General features: G+C 40.9%; 1 protein-coding gene and 1 long non-coding RNA gene across 2 annotated transcripts in view; one reads left to right on the top strand and one right to left on the bottom strand.

Moving 5' to 3' along the window:
- The window catches only part of LOC123379640, a 37,534-nt gene that overhangs the window by 11,250 nt on the left and 6,433 nt on the right, over positions 1–19,851 (top strand). The gene's annotated exons all lie outside the window — the stretch shown is intronic.
- L1TD1 (LINE1 type transposase domain containing 1) lies at positions 43–17,873 on the bottom strand. Its single transcript, XM_011284959.4, has 4 exons — positions 17,636–17,873; positions 16,421–16,495; positions 4,534–5,611; positions 43–2,091 (listed from the first exon to the last, which is right to left on the bottom strand). Exons 3-4 carry the CDS (start codon positions 5,518–5,520, stop codon positions 472–474), a joined length of 2,607 nt encoding a protein of 868 aa, XP_011283261.3. The 5' UTR covers positions 5,521–5,611; positions 16,421–16,495; positions 17,636–17,873; the 3' UTR covers positions 43–471.

Genomic DNA, 19,851 nt, shown 5'->3' with positions numbered 1-19,851 from the left:
ATTAGAAAGTGTAAAATAGAAAACATAAGCAAATGAAGCATATTCAAAGGAAAAACATTTAATATAAAGATTCAAGATTGACATCATGACATTAAAATTGAATATCCTTCTCAAGATAAAAGTTCAACTTTTCCATCTTTTTTCTATTTAACTTCTCCTGTCATCTTTTTTCCAGTGCTTTTCGATTACTTTTACCCCACCTCTTCCTATCTGGTTACAAACAGATTCCATCCCTCTCCCCGGTAGTTTAGAAAAGTCTACTATGCAAGCTACAATGATTAACACCATTTTAAAACACCCTTTAACAATGCCAACAAAGTAACCTTCCCTTCCCCTACTCCCCAAATACACTGAGGTCCATCCTCCTGGGTAGAAATGTGGCATTTTATTTTCAACCTTTCCTTATTGATTTTTGCTGTGGGAGGAAAGTAATATATATTGTGTACATGTATTTATAGTCATCCTAGAATGCTAAGGTAGATCCTCCAGTAGTTCTTGCAACGAGGGTATGCAAGAAATAAACTTTGTGAATTCTTCAGTATCAAAAAATGTCTTTGTTTTACCTTCAAAACTGAATGCCAATTTGGCCGGGTATAGGATTTTAGGTGTAAAGCCTTTTGCTTGCAGAACTTTTATGATATTGCTCCATTTACTTCTAGCATCTAGAGTATCCAATGATAAGTCTGCTGTCAATCTGATTCTTGTTCCTCTATAGGTTATCTCTCTTCTCTTTCTGGAAGCCTTTATGATCTTTTCTTTATCATTGGAATTCCCAAATTTCACCAAGATGTGTCTAGGAGTGAGTCTCTTCTCATCAATCTTACTAGGTATTCGGTAAGCACTAACAATCTCAAGACTTGAATCCTTTAGCTCTGGAAAGTTTTCTTCAATGAGTTCCTTCATTATTTCCTCTGCTCCATTTTCTTTATTATCTTTTTCTGGAATTCCTATCAAGCGGATATTGGAGCTTCTGGATCTATCTTCTATGTCTCTTGACCTTTCTCTATTTATTATCTGTTTGGCCATTTGCATTGTATCCTTAGAGAATTCTTCAATATGATCTTCTAGATTGTCCATTCTCTCTTCAAGTATGTCTATTCTGCTATTGAGAACATCTATTGAGTTTTTTATTTCCAAGACTTCTGGAAGGTAACTTTTAATATTTGCAACCTCCTCCTGGATCTCTCTGAAGTTGTTAATTATACTTCTTCTAAAGTTTTCTTCTGTCTCTTGTATTAAGTCTGTTTCTTTAGATGTTTGCTCACCTGTTTGTAGAGTTTTCTGTCTCTCTTTCTCGGTTTTCCTTGAAAATCTGGAGATTCCTGATGGAGTACTTGATTTTGTACATAAATGCCTTTTCTGCTCATCAGAACTTCTCTCCAGTGATTTTGAGGGAGAGGCAAAACACCAAGTTGGACAAACTGTCCCAACTCCCTGGTTTCTAGGTGTAGCTGTTTCTTCTTTATTCTGGGTTTTTTGTAACATCCGGTGTTTCGCTAGTTTTTCCTTCTCAAAGTTGGGAGCCAAATAATTATAGGCAATTTCTTTAGGTCCATATGAGGCCTCTTTTCTCTCAACTGGGGAGGCAGGCTTTACATTTTCTACTTCAGAGTCCTCTCCTTCCTCCCACGATAGGACTACTTCCATTTCCCACTCTGAACCTTCTTCCTCCTCTGGTTCAGAATCTTCTACCTCTTTAATTAAAACAATTTCCAAGCCATTACTGGTTTTTTCCTCAACTCCACATTTTGTATTTACCAAAGAATGACACTGAAAGGTTGAATCCTGTTTCTCACATAATACTGAAGCTTCCTCTTCTTCTTCCTCCTGCAGCCCTGAAGCCTCTTCTTCCTCATCCAGCTCTGAGGTCTCTTCTCCCTCCTCCTCCATCCCTGAAGCCTCTTCTTCCTCATCCAGCTCTGAGGCCTCTTCCTCCTCTTCTGTCTCCCACTCTGAAGATTCTTCCTCCTGGGTCTCTAAGTTCTTCACCTCCTGTGGCTCAACAACCTTAACCTCTTTAACAAATAGAAAGCTCAAGCCATCACCAACTTCCCCCCCAGCTCCATGCTTTGAATCTAGTAGCGTTTTTCCCTGAAAGAAAAAAAATTGAACGAATAAATAAGTAGTATCATGTGCCTTTTAATGGAATTAATGCTTTCACTGTCTAAATTTAATTTTGACTGCCATTTTAACAATTATCAAATAAATAGCTGGAAAATTATTTAGATAATACTTTTTCTTGAATGCCTAAGTCCCCAAACAAGTCAAGTTTACTCTATGATTATCCCATCACACCTGCAATCTGTATAGCACTTGCAACAAATTTCCATCAGGTCATGTTTACTATGTTCCTTCTATATTCCCAACACGTAAGTGTTTTGTGCCTGACTGACTCTCAAGAACAACTTGTATTTATTTGTGAATGTCTGAGTATATGCAGGACAGTATGGTAATGAGACTCTGCGATCTAATTTCAGGAATATTATCAACCCGCACCCCCCACTCACATTTACTTTTCTCCCAGAGGAAACAAAAGTAAATTTAATATTTCTTAAAGATCCCATTTTCAAGTTCCAGCCACATTGTTCAAAAGGAAAGCATGCTTTGGTTAAGAGTACAAGCTCCTAAATCCAGCTGTCACATTTGCTACTGGTGCCTCAACTTGCCCTCTAGAACAGCATCTAATGTAATGCACTACTTCAGATTATTGTGGAGGGTTAAATAGGACAGCCTAGGTACTCAACTTAAGACAATGTCTCCAATATAAAAGTTAACTCTCAACATTTCTTGAAACCCTGTACTTGCCTCTGAATATTCCGTTTAATGCTCCTTGTTACAGAAGGCTCTTCTTCCCTATTTGGGGTTGGTTGATAGATATTTGTCCTTCAACCTTCCCAGACTGTTTAGAACAGGTTAGTTGCCTCATCTGTGCAAATCTCCAGGGAATAATTTCTAGGATTAAATGCTGATTCTCAAATAAAGAATTTGTTGATCCAAGTGTATTTCTTAATTCTAGACTGTCATTTTGCAAAGATGTTATACTAGAAAAATGTTGAGAGGGCAGGGAAATTATGTACTCTTTTGAGAACCCAGCAAAAATACTGGCTTAAGCTACAGACCTCTGAAGATACAAATAAATAGAAAGATATTCTGTGCTCATGGATTGGGAGAATTGGTATTGTTAAATGTTTATACTACCAAAGGCAATTAGCATATTCAATGTGATCTCTATCAAAATTCCAGTGGCATTTTTCATAGAACAATTCTAAAACTAGTATGGAACCATAAAGGACCCAATACCCAAAGCAATCTTAAAAAGAAACAAAGCAGGAGGCATCACGCCCTGGTTTCAAACTATATTACAAAGCTATAGTAATCAAAACAGTGTGGTATATGGTATTGTCATAAAAACAGACTCATAGATCAATGTAAACAGAGAGCCTAGAAATAAACTCACACATATATGGTCAACTAATTTATGGACAAATGACCCAAGAACATGCAATGAGGATAGTCTCTTCAATAAGTGGTGCCAGGAAAAATGGAGTCACATGCAAAAGAATGAAACTAGATTACTATGTTATACCATACACAAAAATAAGAAATACACATCCAAGATGAAAGAGAGAGAGAGGAAGAGGGAAAGGGAATCTCTACAGTATACTACAGGCATTACCTTTCAAGATTGGGATTATGAAAAATATTCAGAAAATACAGTGTTTTCAATGAAACCAATAAACATGGGAATATACTCTAATACAATGTAAGAAACAAAAACCTTTATACATGAAATGGATAACTGCTAAATATTAATATTAATGAACACTCTGATAGGCTTTAGTAAAATAGATTTGCATTTCGCTGAATGTTAATAAAGAGGACTTAGCAGGACTACTTTATACATTGAAATTTCAAGTATACCTAAGTATACCTGATACTTTTTTTCATAATCCTATTGCTTGAGGGCTTTTAATTGAACTTATTTATTTCTATTCTTCCTCCTACTGTTTTAAAAGCCACTATTCTAGTGTTTATCCTTAAATACATAACATATATATAAATTCATTTTCTTTCAATGTCTATAATAAATATGTACAATCTCTTCTCAGAGCAACTCAAATCTTTTTAACCTATTCCAAGCTTTCAATGCCACCCATTAAAAGAAAAAGAGCCTTTAAGTCATTACTTTTAATGTCATGCTTTTACTTTTAAGGATTTTTTTTAAGGAATTCTTTCTTTTTAAGTATTTATGAGAAAGAGAGACAGAGCGTGATCTGGGAAGGGGCAGAGAAAAGAGGGAGACACAGAATCCAAAGCAGACTCCAGGCCCCAAGCTGTCAGCTCAGAGCCCAACACAGGGCTGGAACTCACCAACCGTGAAATCATAACCTGGGCTGAAGTCAGATGCTTAACTGACTGAGCCACCCAGGCGCCCTTTAAGAAATTATTTCTTAAAAACTAGTTTAAACTTCAGAATAACTTTACCAACTATTCTACTTCATACATAAACTCCAAAGATCTATATATACTTACCACTTTTTCTCGAATCCCGTATCTTCTTCCTCCTTTCTTTATTTTTTCACTTTGTGGGAGTATATCCTTCAGTAATTCTTTCATAAACGGTTTCTGGCTAGTAAAATTGCTGAGGCTTTGAATATCTGAAAAGGTCCTTACTTCACCATCACACTTAAATGCTAATTTAACTTGACATAGAACTTGAGGTTCAAAATCATTTTCCCTCAGAATGTTGAAGACATTACTCCATTGCTTACTGATGTCCAGTGTTGCTGATGAAAAGTCTGCTGCCAACCTAAGTACTGCTCCTTCATCTTCTCTGGAGGATTTTAGAATCTTCACTTTATTATTGTTTAAATTCTGAGGAATTTTTTCCTCTCTTTTCGCTTTGACCACTCCACCCTCTCCAATCTCTGTGTTCTCTCCTGTTACTTCCATATGGATCCTACTATCTCCCCAAGTGTTATCTATATTGCTTATGGCTTCTTCCATACTTTCCATGACTTTGTAATTTTGTGACTCCTCATAGGACAATTCCTTACCTTGGTTAGTACTGTACTCTTCAGCTTTGTCTAATCTGCTACTTGGCTCATTTATTTCTTTTCTTTTAAAAGTCAAATTTTCAATATCCTCAACTATTTTAGAGTTTGCTCCTTCTATGTTTTCTACCAATCCTTTATTTTGTGTGGCTAAACCTTTTATTTGTTGGCACTCCTTTTTGGTACTGGAGTTCTCTGGATTTTTCACTTCAGGTATTTTACTTTCTACTCCTAAAATTTCCCTTAGGTCATTTTTAAGAGAGTCCCTTATCTCTTCAACCATTAAATCCAGATTTTCCATCAAGCCTTTAAACTTCATCAGCACAACTGCTGACATGTCTTTGCATTTTAAATCTAATACCTGAGCCATTTCCTGGTCAGTTTCTATCAACTGAATTCTTTCCCTATGAGTGATATTTTCCTGCTTCCTTGCAAGTCTATCAATTTCTGACTGTATAAGGGACATTGTGGACACGTTTTTATTTTCCTGAAGAGTAATTTTTGTTCTTGAAGGTCTGCTAGACTCCCCCAAACTCAAATATCTTTAAAAAGATTATCTGAAATACAAAAAAAAAAAAAGTAACTTGTTTACTTAACAATTATTTTGAGAAGCACAACGACCAAGAATATAAACGTGGTTATTAAGTAAACTGAGTACTCCACAATTTAATATAAAGGGTAAACCATGGGTTACATAGGGTAACACATGGGTATATGCACATAAACAACAAAAAAAATCAGAATTCAAAATTCATACAATATGATTAATACCCCATTCAAGTAAAGATTTGAATGCCATAAATCAACCAATAATGATGGAAATTGGCCAGTTTCCCATACTATTAACTTTGCTGCCTATGTTTGCTGTCAGGATCAAACAGATTACAGGAAAATAAACATTATTAAAACAGAGTGCACCAGGGGCACCTGGGTGGCTCAGCACGTTGAGCATCCCAACTTTGGCCCAGGCCATGATCTCACAGTTCATGAGTTCGAGCCCCAGCATCAGACTTGCTCTTGTCAGTGCAGAGCCCACTGGGGACCCTAGATCCCCATCCCTCTCTCTGCCCCTCCCCTGCTCGCACTCTCAAAAATAATCATTTTTTAAAAAGAGTGCACCATACCAAATTTTTAACGCTTAACGTGACTTGGATGGAATCATAATGGAAAAACAGAAGGCCCTTTTTTGATTGCAGAGAAAGTTAAGAATTTGTCTTAAAACCAGCTCAAGTCAATTAAGAGTATTACTTTCCAGAATGCAAATATTAATACCTGAGGGGAACAGAATAACTAAAATCCATGCCTACTCCCACGTCACAGAGGCCCTGGACCTTTGCTTGAGGAGACTCAATTAGGCTGTTCATTTATGTTTTTAATCATTCAACCCTGCTGTCCTGACCCTGCATGGTGGAAAGGGAAAAACCACTCCCATCCCTTCATCCCTTAATTAACAGGGATGAGAAATGGCTATGCACAATAGACACACTTTGGACAACAGCTGGGATGCCTGTTCCTTAATCTTTTCCTCTGCAAAGCCTAGTAGGTATTCGTTTGAGTGGACTACTGTTACACTAAAAATTGTACCACATGCTGATTCATCACTGCTGTCAAGACCCAAATTGCTTGAACTTACAGGTATGAAAAGAAAAATTAGACCCCCTTCAAGAGGATTCAGCAACTTCATGGAAGGGGACTAAGGTAAATAAACAAAACTAGTAGCTATTATTGAAGCATATGAACAGAAGAGAAAGGGGAAATAGGACTCATGAGTGTTGACCATACCTTTGAGGAACAGAACCAGAAAACCTTCCAAGCATCTAATGGAAGGAGGATACAAACCACATATAGTAATAGAAAACTTCTCTGGACTGGAGTCATGTCATTGAAAAAAACAAAAATCACGAGATCTGGGGCAAGGTTAATAAAAGATGCATATCCATCTATATATAATCCTGGTAAAACTTCTGAATGCAGACATGAGCCATCCAAGTTCCCAGACATTCAATCACATTTATTTATTTTTTTTTTTTTTAATTTTTTTTTCAACGTTTATTTATTTTTGGGACAGAGAGAGACAGAGCATGAACGGGGGAGGGGCAGAGAGAGAGGGAGACACAGAATCGGAAACAGGCTCCAGGCTCCGAGCCATCAGCCCAGAGCCCGACGCGGGGCTCGAACTCACGGACCACGAGATCGTGACCTGGCTGAAGTCAGACGCTTAACCGACTGCGCCACCCAGGTGCCCCTCAATCACATTTATTGAGCAGACTATATGCTATGGATAGCAAAGGAAAAAGATATTGAGTAAAAATGGACATGGAACCTCCCCTACAAGGGGGTGAACATCTAGGGAGAAATAAATATCATGGCAACTGTGCCAACTTACAAAGTAAGGGTTGAGGGTCATGAGTGTCTATACCAGGTGTCAGCTGACATTCAGGGAGATCCAGGAAGGCTTCCCTGCAAAAGTAGCTCACACTGAATCTGAGAAGTGAGCAGCAGCTACATGGCAAAGAATGGAAGAAAGTACATTCCAGAAGCAAGGCTGGAGCAAGCATCTGCTGAAGGGGAACATATAGCAGGGAAGGGGCATAGAGAGAGGGAGAAATAGGATCCAAACAGAGCTCCACGCTGACAGCTGAAATCCTGATGCAGGGCGTGAACTCGGGAACTGCAAGATCATGACCTAAGTGAAGTAGGACACTCAACCAACTGAGCCACCGAGGCACCCCAAGGAAAAAAAAAACAAAACAGGTTTTAAAGGAAGAGCAAATTTCGTTTAACATATCAAGCTTGAGGTGCTCTTGAAATAGAGAATGAGATAAATGGTTCTAAAACCTAACCTACCCTAGTTTCTGCTCTGCAAGATATACTTTTGCGAATCATCTGCCCATATGCAGTTAATTCCATAGCTAACAAACAATCCAGAAAGGAAAAAAACCAAAACTCAAATTAACCTGAGACAAGATGGGATGACAAGCCACATACTGGGGAAAAATATCTGCAAAAGAGACATCTGATAAAGGATTGCTATTCAAAACAGACAAAGGACTCTTAAATCTCAGTAAAAGTAAAATGAACCAGATTAAAAATGGACAAAAGAACCAAAGAGACACCTCACCAGGGAAGATACACAGATAGCAAGTCAGCATATGGAAAGATGTCATCAGGTAAATGCAAATTAAAATGAGATACCACTACATGTCTATTAGAAGGGCCAAATCCAAAATAACTAACATCAGGTGCTGGTAAGAATGTGGAGTAACAGCAACACTCATTTCACTGCTTATGGAAATGAAACAATGACACAGCTACTTTGGAAGACAGTTTGGCAGGTGCTTCAAAACGGAACATATTTTTACCATCGTGTTCCCTGGTATTTACACAAAGGAGTGGAAAATTTATATCCATACAAAAACCTGCATACTGAGGTTTAGAGCGGCTTTATTCAGAACTGCCAAAACTGAGAAGCAACCAAGGTATTTTTCAGTAGTTGGATAAACTGGGGTATATCCAAACAATGCAGTATTATTCAGGGCCAAAAAGGGATGCGTTACTAAGACATTTAGACAACATGGAGGAAACTAAATTGCAAATTTACCAAGTCAAAGAAGCCAACCTGAAAAGGCTACGTACTACAGGATTCCAATTACATGACATTCTATAAAAGGCAAAAGTACAGAGACAGAAAAAACATCAGTTGTTCTCAGGGATTGAGGGGAGGAAGATGAATAGGCAGAGCAGAGGATTTTTAGGAGTGAAACTATTCTGTATGATAGTGGCGGACACAGGCCATGTGCTTGTCAAAACTCACAGAAACTCATAGAAAATTCACTCACCAAGAGTGAACCCTAATGCAAACTACGGACGGATAATGATACATGAATGTAAATTTACCGGCTGTAACAAATGTACCACTTGGTGTGGGATGATGAGGCAGGGGCCATGCAGGTGTGAACCTAAAACTGTTCCCAAAATTAAGTTTACTAGTTAAAAAAAAAAAAAAAAATAGCATGAAACATCTTGCCCACAATGATGAAGCTTAAAAAAAATAACTTTGAGGACTACTACAGAAGGGCTGTGACAATCATAGGGGGCGGCGCCTGGGTGGCTCAGTGGGTTAGGGGTCTGATTTCAGCTCAGGTCATGATCTCATGGTTTGTGAGTTCGAACCCCACATCAGGCTGTACTGACAGCTAAGCGCCTGAAGACTACACTTCGGATTCTGTGTCTCCCTCTCTCTCTGCCCCACTCATGCTCTCTCTCTCTCAAAAATAAACACTAAGGGGCGCCTGGGTGGCTCAGTCGGTTGAGCGGCCGACTTCGGCTCAGGTCACGATCTCGTGGTCCCTGAGTTCGAGCCCGGCATCGGGCTCTGGGCTGACGGCTCAGAACCTGGAGCCTGTTTCAGATTCTGTGTCTCCCTCTCTCTGACCCTCCCCCGTTCATGCTCTGTCTCTCTCTGTCTCAAAAATAAATAAACATTAAAAAAAAATTTTTTTTAAATAAAAGAAAATAAAAGAAAAAAATAAAAGAAAAATTTCTGTGTATGGAATTCAAATACTAAAGGATACAGATATTTAAATTCCAAAATAACGGTCAAAAACTGAAGGAAATTTAAAAATACTGAATGTCAGTAATAACTACTTATAGTAGGTAGTGAAAATGGTGCTTTGAAGGAAATTTAGACTTTAAAATATTAAAAAAAGTAGAAAGGATGAAATGGAGTTAAACTGCTAGATAAAGAATGAAATAGACCCCAAAAGTTGAAAACACTTAACCTCTGATGACAATTGACCAACCTAGAGAGAAAAGGCACAAATAAATAACACTGTAAAGAAAAAGGGGGATACAACAGCAAATAAAGCATAGTTCAAACACAGGATTATTATTAAACTTTCACAATTAAATTTGAAAAGTGAGAAGCAATTTTTACCTTATTGGTACCCAAAGTCTTCTAAAGATCAGGAAAAAGGAAGTATTTTTTTTAAGTTTATTTATTTTTTTAAATTTATTTTGAGAGACAGGACATGTATATGCAGGCACATGAGCAGGGGAGGGGCTGAGAGAGGGAGAGAATCCCAAGACCAACATGGGGCTTGAACTCAGGAAATGTGAGGTCATGGCCTGAGCCTAAACCAAGATGCTTAAGTCAGATGCTTAACTGACTGAGCCAACCATGTGTCCCTACCCCACCCAGAGCATGCAACTCTTGATCCCAGGGTCATTGTTGAGAGCCCATGTTGGGCATGGAGCTTATGGAAAAAAACCCCAAAAAAACATAACAACAAAAATGTAGGGCACTTGGGTGGCTCAGGGTTGGGTTGCTTGAGCATCCCACTCTGGATTTCAGCTCAGGTCATGATCCCAGGGTTGTGGGATAGAGCCTTGCGCCTGGCTCCGCGCTCAGTGTGGAGCCTGCTTAAGGTTCTCTCTCCTCTCCTCTGTCAGTTCTCCTCTCCCCCACTTGCACTGTCTTTAAAAAAACAAAACAAAAACAAACAAATCCCAGCGCTGTAAGAGTTTCAAACAAATTTATGGGGCGCCTGGGTGGCGCAGTCGGTTAAGCGTCCGACTTCAGCCAGGTCACGATCTCGCAGTCCCTGAGTTCGAGCCCCGCGTCGGGCTCTGGGCTGATGGCTCCGAGCCTGGAGTCTGTTTCGGATTCTGTGTCTCCCTCTCTCTCTGCCCCTCCCCCATGCATGCTCTGTCTCTCTCTGTCCCAAAAATAAATAAACGTTGAAAAAAAAATTTTTTTTTAAAAATAAATAATTTATGAATGTAAGTCACTACATTAACTATTCAAAAAAATATATTAGTTGCAAAAAACCTTACACTTAGCATTCACTTAAAGTACAAACAACAGGAGGTCAAAGGAAAAATGTATACTAAACACCTTCATTAGTTCAGAGAAAAGGTCAAAAAAGTAAATGTAAGGATGACTACAAATACAAAAAATGATAAAAATTCGTTATACACATTTCAATCCCTCCTAATGACAAACTGGAAAACTGAACACCAGGCATTGCACCTGAAGCTAATCAAAGCAACTCTGAGGAATCAACAGTAAAGTCCACTGGGGAGGACTTTCCACAAGGCTTCAATAGAGGGACTTAATCTAGTTTAGGAGGCCAAGGGAACTGTGTGTCCCCTTATCTGGATCTGGATCTGGGTTGAACAAAGCAATGTAGAAAAGCAGGAAACTTTTTGTTTTTGAAGAGCAGAAAATTTTGAATACAGATAGAGCATTAAACAATCCTAAGGAATAGGAATTTTATTAGTTGTGATAGTATGGTGGTTATTTAAGAAATGTCATTTTTAAAGAGATAGATGATATTCAAAAGAAAACCACAGGCCCAAAATGGCAGCACTTAGGTTAAGGACCCAAGTCAGTAAACTAAGACTTAATACCTACTAACTGCAGTTTCAACCCAGAAACGTAACCTTTAAGAGGCCAATCGGGAATTTTCTGGTCAGCACCAATAATCTGTCACATGAGCCCACTCCGTCCCCCAAGGACAAGGAGATAACCCACCCTTTTGTCCCCAGATGAAGGGGACCTCACCTGAATCCTTTTTCTGTGTAGGACTTCCTTGTCCTGCCTTTAAAAACCTTTCCTCTTCTTCAGACCTTTGGTGCTCCCCACTATTTGCTAGAAAGGATGTAGACCCATTCATGAATCATTTAATAAAATTGTTTGAATTTTTTGTTTTAAAAATACTTAAGTTTAGGGGTGCCTGGGTGGCTCAGTCAACTTAAGTGACTGAGCCTGCTTGGAATTCTCACTCTTCCTCTCTTTTTGCCCCTCCTTTGCGTGTGCCCTCTCTCAAAATAAATAAACTTTAAAAAAAAAAAAGAAAGAAAAGAAAAAATACTTAATTAAAAAAATAATAAATAAAAATACTTAAAATTAAAAAAAAATTTTTTTTAATGTTTATTTATTCTTGAGACAGAGACAGAGCATGAACAGGGGAGGAGCAGAGAGAGAGGGAGACACAGAATCTGAAACAGACTCCAGGCTCTGAGCTGTCAGCACAGAGCCCGACGTGGGGCTTGAACTGATGAACTGTGAGACCATGACCTGAGCCGAAGTCAGATGCTTAACAGACTGAGCCACCCAGGCGCCCCAAATACTTAAAATTTTTTAACTGAAGTACTGTTGATAAAATATTATGGTAGTTCAGGTGTACAAATAGTGATCTGACAATTATATAATATGATGATATGCTCCCACAATGTTGAATACAGTTACACAACAATACTGAAGTTTTTAAAGGTGAAATGACATGTCAGGGATTTACTTTAAAATACTTCAGCATGGGACACACCTGGGTGGCTCAGTCGGTTAAGCATCCAACTTCAGCTCAGGTCATGATCTCACAGTTTGTGAGTTCAAGCTCTGTTGCTGACAGCTTAGATCCTGGAGCCTGCTTCGGATTCTGTCTTCCTCTCTCTCTGCCCCTCCTCCGCGCACACTCTCTAATAAATAAATAAATAAACACACACATACATACATACATACATACATACATACAATACTTGAGCAAAAAAAAAGTTAAAAGAATAGATGACGCAAATGGGGAAGACACCTGTTCTTGAACCTAGGTAATGGGTATGAGCTTATTCTTGTATGCTTGGATGTGCTAACATTTTTTTTTTCAAGATTTTAAAAATTTTAAGTAATCTCGACATCCAACGTGGGGCTTGAAGATCAAAAGTTATACACTCCAGGGACCAAGCCAGCCAGGAGACCGTTCTGACATTTTTAACATGGAAAGTCATTAAGGAAAACCAGAGGTCTCCCAGCTGAAACACAGACTGCTCTGTATGTCCTACAAAAGATACTATCAGAACAAAACCTCAAAGAAAACTGAAAATAAGGCCAAGGTTGTACAAACAAATGCACAAAAATTAAAGCACAAAGGTAACAGAGACCAAATAAAGCATTACCCAGGACAAAAGTATGAAATTAAGCGAAGAACATTTTTCAGTTATGATAATCCAAACAAATTATCTGTGCCCCAAACAACGTGGCTAATGTACAACAATGTGACCAAGTCATAACCAAGAAAAGGAAAGTCAAAAGGAGGAGATAAAGGTAGAAATTTAAAAGGGCAAAAAATAAAACCAAAAGCCAAGTAAAAATTTTCCTTAGAGACACAAAGTGCAAGAACCTAAGCATGAGGAATGATCCAGTATAAGGATTTTAAAAAGCTGGTTTCCGGGCACCTGGGTGGCTCAGTCCGTTGAGGGACTTTGGCTCAGGTTGTGATCTCAGTTTGTAAGTCGAGCCCTGCAGATGGGCTCTGTGCTGACAGCTCAGAGCCTGGAGCCTGCTTTAGATTCCGTCTCTTTCTCTGCCCCTCCCCCATTCACACTCTGCCATTCTCTCTCAAAAATAAAAACATTAAAAAAAAATTTTTAAGCTGGTTTACAAATGCATGGTAATAAAAATATCTAAAGGAGGGGCGCCTGGGTGGCTCAGTCGGTTAAGCGTCCGACTTCACTCAGGTCATGATCTCACAGTCCGTGGGTTCGAGTCCCGAGTGGGGCTCTGGGCTGACAGCTCGGAGCCTGGAGCCTGTTTCAGATTCTGTGTCTCCCTTTTTCTCTGACCCTCCCCTATTCATGCTCTCTTTCCGTCTCAAAAATAAATAAATGTTAAAAAAAAATTTTTTTTAATAAAAAAAAATAAAAAAGTAAAAAATCTAAAGGAAATAAATGATATCCTAGCAAAACTTTTAAATAATCAGTGGCGTGGGGCGCCTGGGTGGCTCAGTCGGTTGAGCGTCCGACTTCGGCTCAGGTAATGATCTCATGGTCCGTGAGTTCGAGCCACGCGTCGGGCTCTGTGCTGACAGCTCGGAGCCTGGAGCCTGTTTCTGATTCTGTGTCTCCCTCTCTCTGACCCTCCCCCGTTCATGCTCTCTGTCTCAAAAATAAATAAACGTTAAAAAAAAAAATTTTTTTTTTAAATAATCAGTGGCGCATGGCTGGCCCAGTTGGTAGAGCAGGAGACTCTTTTGAGTTCTAGCCCCACATTGGGGGTAGAAATTATTTAAGTAAATAAATAAACTTAAAACAAAGAAACAACAACAAAAAAACTTTTAAATAAATATTGATCCACAAAGTAAAAACCAAACACAAACCCTTCATCACATCAGTATTCTCAAGAAAGAAAAAAAAAATCAATAAAACATTCAATATTTTAAAAGGATCCATATCCAGAAGTTCCCACTGAATATACAGAACAATTTTCATCAAATAGTTCTGAACTGCAAGAAAACCTAAAACAGGTAATTCACAGAAGAGGGAGTAACAATTCTAAACCACCACAAAAGATCATTAATGTTTCTTATATTAAAATTTTATATAAAGTAAGCTAAAATAAACAAAAAGAGGGAATGCAAAGAAGTACCAAATATTTGAAAAGGTGCCCAACCCCAGAAGCTGGAGAGATAATAATAAAAAGAAGTGATCTCTTTTATCTATCTGGAGTGGGAATAGTTACAACTTTTCAGGAAATTGGAAAACCTATTAAAAATCAGATAGAATACACATAACTCTCGCCTTGAGAACCTAGGCCAGGAATACAACTACCTGTACTTAAGAATACAAAGACAAAAGGTTTAGCACTGAACCTTTTGTGACAAAAGCCCAGAAAGCAATGCCTTTTAGTAGGAGGATTGAACCAAGAAAGGTCTACCACAAAATGGAATTATAAGCAGCTCTTACAGAGTATATTTAGAGACCTAACACACCAGTTGCAATGTCCCTGATACATTAAAAAAAAAAAAACCAAACTGCAGAAAACACATATAGTACAATTTCATTTTTGTAAATACACACAAAACCACAGAAATGAGAATGAACAGTAAATGTGAAAATATGGTCAACTTTATGAATCAGGAAAATGCAAAACACAACAGATTCTAGTGGTTTAAAAAATGGATTTCAGCCAGTGCTGGGGCAAATGTCCGCCCACTTCACCTTGAAAGGGGAACTGGGAATTATCAGAACCTTTTGGGTAATTAAAATGGGAAAAGTATAATGCCATTTAGACAAAGTTCTAGTCAGTCTTTTCCTTTATTCTTCTGCCCTGCACTCAGAAAAAACCCCAGATACTTGTACGTAGTGAAGAAATGGTAAACCAAACTCTGCGTGGCCACAGAGATTGGCGTGGGGAGTATTAACTGTTCTTTTTCTAGCTAAAAGGAAATCCATAGTATAGCAGCAAATTCAGAAAATTAAAAAAAAAAAAAAAAAGAAACCACTAAGAACCAGCAGCCCATTTTGAAAATTCACCATAGGAAATGCAAGTTGATAATAAACATACGAAAAGAAGGCAGCTAAGGCCAAGGAAGTGCAAACCAAAACAAGCTGGTCCATCCAGGAGATTAAGGGAAACTGTATTCATCCTCCCCCCACCCATTGCCTTGGGGTGTGAATTGCTAAAGATTTCTCGCCCTTCCTAACAGGTTCCAGTTTCCATAGCGAGCCCTTGTGTGGGATCTTCTAGTTCCTTAAAACATAAATCCAAACTCACAGCTGCACTGATTATAAGCCTCCAGAGTTCTCCTACACTAAACCCCTCTTCAGGACAGTCCAACCTGACCTGAAACCTGGCAAGTCTGCTCCAGCCTCAGTGTTTGCAGATCCTGATTTCCACCCTGATTAGGGATTCTGAACCCAGGGCGGATAGAATTTCAGGATGTCTAGGATCTTGGGTAGGAAAGAGAACACATATTTATCCTCGTTATCACTGACAGGAATTTAGTTATCAAAATAACAAATGCGAGATGCAGAATGTGACCTTTTTTTAAATGTTGATTTATTCTTGAGTGAGAGAGACAGAGTGCAAGCGGGGGAGGGGCAGAGAAAGAGAGAGACACACAAAATCCAAACCAGGCTCCAGGCTGTGAGCTGTCAGCACAGAGCCCATGCAGGACTCGCACTCACAAACCCAGAGATCATGACCTGAGCCCAAGTCGGACGCTCAAGCGACTGAGCCACCCAGGTGCGCAGAGAACATGTGATCTTCTTAACCTATTTAACAAAATCAAGTGGCAGGTCTAAAGTACTTTTTAATCCGACATAATGAGTGTAAAACTGTTTCACGAGACACCTTCAACACAGGAAAATACCTGCGATCGCTAGCGGTGACAAAAATCTTAGATTCCGCTCCTCAGGGTAGACAACCACAGTCCCAGGCGAAGGATCCCTCGCCTACCCCATCTGCTGCCAAGATTCACAGCTCATTGGTCCAAAGGTCAACTGCCCAATTCACTCTAAACTACCCACAGGCACTCTTGCCCTCCACTTCCGCAGCTACCCAGCTGCTCAACCGCCAAGTCTCAGCTGCTTACCCAGTGAAGGCCGTTCACCTGGAAGAAAGTTCTCTGCAGAACAGGGCTTGGTCTTCCGCACAGCTGTCTCCGTGCCTAGGGTTCAAACAAAGTCCACCATACGGAATTTAAGTTTAAGGTTTAATATGTAGAGAAGCACCCTATTTTGTACGTATAGGGGAAAAAAGGCTCTTCTCTAGCTGTGTTTGCTTAGATTTATAGGATCACAGAAGTATGCAAAGATAAAGTTATTAATGTCCGAGAGAGGACCTGAGGAGAGGACAGAAGGGAAGGGAAAGATCCAGGGCCACAACTGAGGAGGTAACCAGAGGCACAGGGAAAGAGGGTGGTTGTTTCTTTGTGCTAGTTGGGGTCGATTTTCTAAGACATTTTGGCAGTAAACATATATTCCTTTTGCTGTTTGAGAAAGAATTCAGTCATTTCTCCCAATCAAGGAAAGGCCGAAACCGTCGTCGTCTTTAAATCCATTTCCTGGGGCGCCTGGGTGGCTCAGTCGGTTAAGCGTCCGACCTCGGCTCAGGTCATGATCTGGCGGTTTCTGAGTTCGAGCCCGGTGTCGGGCTCCGTGCTGCCAGCTCAGACCCTGGAGCCTGTTTCAGATTCTGTGTCTCCCCCTCTCTCTGCACCTCCCCTGCTCATGCTCTGTCTCTCAATAATAAATAAATGTTAAAAAAAAATTCTTAAATAAATCTATTTCCTTTACTTCCACAGTTTATGGGGAATACTGTGAAGAAACGGGTTGGAGATTTAAGCTCAAAGCCTCGCATCTAGGAAGTGAGGACACATGGGACATCCAGGTCCGCCTGGTCTCAAAGCTCTCACTCATTCCATTGCTCCCCCAAAAAAACCAAGTAAATTTGCACCTCCCCCACCATTCTTTTGAAGGCAGTACTTAAATACTGCCTGGCGTCCTTGACTGTATTTTCTCCCCCTGGCACTGTTATTTCTACCTTTTGTTAAAAAAGTTTATTATTATCATTTTTAGCAATCTCTACGCCCAAGGTAGGCGCGAACTCAAGGCCCCCGAGATCGAGAGTCGCATACTCTTTTCACTGAGCAGGCCAGGGCCCCTGACACGGCTTTTCAATGTCCCTACTTTTGGGGGTAAAGGACTCTCGGGAAGGTGCCTCTCTCACCAGCCGGTGCGGGGCAAAGCAGGTAGCAAAGCGAGAGGGTCCCAGGAGGGGCCCTGGTCCCCACATCTGTCAGCCTTACCTGGAGAAGGGATCCAGCCTGAGGGCGCACACGCGTGCCAGAGAAGGAGGCAGGACGGACTCAGCACTTTTTGCCAGCTCCTCCCCTCCGCGTGCGGAGTTTGCAAGTCCCTAGGCCCAATCCCCTCGCAACCTGCACTGCCTCGCCCCCTCCCCTGGACACCTCCTCCAGTCCTGAAGCGCCTGCTGACTTCCCATTGCTGGCCGCCACCGGAGCTCCAGCCCCCGGCTCCGCGAGGAAGGTGCCCCACCCCACCCCCACTGACGCCCTCCGCACGCAACCTCCCACCCCGCCCCACCCCCACCCAGTCTCCACCTCCTCCAAACCCGCCCCGACTCCAGGTTTGCATCTCAATAAAGTCGGCGCTAATTGCCCAGTTTACTCAGGCTGTAACCCCAGGGGTCATTCTCCATTCCTCTCTTTTCTTCAATGCCCACCCCCCCCCCCCGCTTTCTTTTTAATGCCCACACCCTTGAATCTGTCCACTTCTGTCCCTCTCCTTGGCTGCAGCAGAGTCGGAACCCGCCACCTCTCCCTTGTCTGTTGGTCTCTGCAGTCCGTCTCCACACCATCCCTTTGTGGCTTTCCATTTCCGGTAGAGTAACATTTCTAACTTCTCACCCCATCCTGACCCCTCTTTAACTGTTGTCTTAGTTCTACTCCCCATAACAGAACCCGTCTCCTACACTGAAATTCTTGCCTCAGGGCCTTGGCACTAGCTATTTCCTTTGTGAGTTATTTTTTCCAGTTCTTTTCATGCTCAGGGCTCAGGTCCATGTTAACTCCTCTAAGAGGCCTCCCAGACCACCCTTTCTGAGGGAGTCACACACCGTCTCATATCACCCTCGTTATTTGGTTCCCAGTTACCAGAAATTTCAACGAATCCATTCAACTCAAATTTCGTGTTTTCTTGGAATGTGTCCCTTCCACTTCCCCACTAGAATATAGACTACAAGGACAAGAATCTTACCTTTGTTGTTCACTGATTTACCTACTGTACCTCGACGGATGGCAAGTATGTACTCAGCTCTCCTGGGGAATGAGGAAGGGAGCAGACTTGCCCAATGAGACTGGTGGTACTCACAGGGCAGCTAACCATTGACGGTCTCCAGAATGAAGGGGGGTGGGGGGGACCAGGAGTTCAGGGAGCTGTACTGAGTTGGAGACTCTGGGGTCCTGGGTGGATGCGCTCCCCAGGCGTGACTTACAAGATTCAGATGGAGGTTGACCCAGTCAAGGTTATATAGCTAATAAGCAGTGAAGTCTCGATATCCAGCACTGCCCCCTAAATGTGTGTGGGATACTGGAAAAGCACTGTTAACCTCAAAATAAAGAGCCACAATGAGAGGCAGAGGGATGTTTACGTGGGACCAAAGAATTGCAATTCCGGGAGCAGAGACTGAGGTAAATGTGCAGAGAGTGTCCTGATTGTAGGGTGAAAGCAAGGGAGGGGGAAGGGAGCAATACCCTAATTGAAGAAAAGAAAAACAAGGTGTTTTTGTTTTTCTTTTTAAATGGGTGTTTTGGGGCGCTTGGGTGGCTCAGTCGGTTAAGTGTCCGACTTCAGCTCAGGTCATGATCTCACGGTCCGTGAGTTCAAGCCCCGCATCGGCTCTGTGCTGACAGCTCAGAGCCCGGAGCCTGTTTCAGATTCTGTGTCTCCCTCTCCCTCTGCCCCTCCCCTGTTCATGCTCTGTCTCTCTCTGTCTCAAAATAAATAAACGTTAAAAAAAAATTTTTTTTTTAATGGGTGTTTTAACAGCTAAGCTACTCTGGGTTATACATTGACTATAGATTCTATCTTCAGAAAGTCCACAACCATCAGGCTTGTGATCAGGACGTTTGTCCTGCTAAGTTCTCAGACAGTTGCTTCAAATAATTGCTATACTGCCCGGTCCAGAGGTTTTGGTCCAGTTACACCAAAGGCAGGTGTGCTATCTCTCTCCATATTTCTTTTTTTATTTAAGTTTATTTATTTTGAGAGAAAGAGAGAGAGAATGAGTAGGGAGGGGCAGATAGAGAGGGAGAGACAGAGAATCCCAAGCAGGCTCCGAACTGTCCATGCAGAGCCCAATGAGGGGCTCGAACTCACAAATCTTGAGATCCTGACCTGAGCCAAAACTCAGTCGGATGGTTAACTGACTGAGCCATCCAGGCACCCTTCCATATTTTTAAATGGCTCCAGTCATGTCAATTTTTCACAGTATGTAGTCTTT

This window comes from Felis catus, chromosome C1 (genome assembly GCF_018350175.1).
Source record: "Felis catus isolate Fca126 chromosome C1, F.catus_Fca126_mat1.0, whole genome shotgun sequence".
Classification (NCBI taxonomy): domain Eukaryota; kingdom Metazoa; phylum Chordata; class Mammalia; order Carnivora; family Felidae; genus Felis; species Felis catus.
This window is presented reverse-complemented; position numbering and strand designations above follow the sequence as displayed.

Bases quoted from the DNA above. Each gene is read 5' to 3' on its own strand.
- L1TD1 (XM_011284959.4), bottom strand. From the start codon at position 5,520: ATGTCCCTTATACAGTCAGAAATTGATAGACTTGCAAGGAAGCAGGAA. The intron at 2,092-4,533 runs GTAAGTATATAT...TTTTTCTTTCAG, and splicing joins ACGGGATTCGAGAAAAAGTG to GGAAAAACGCTACTAGATTC.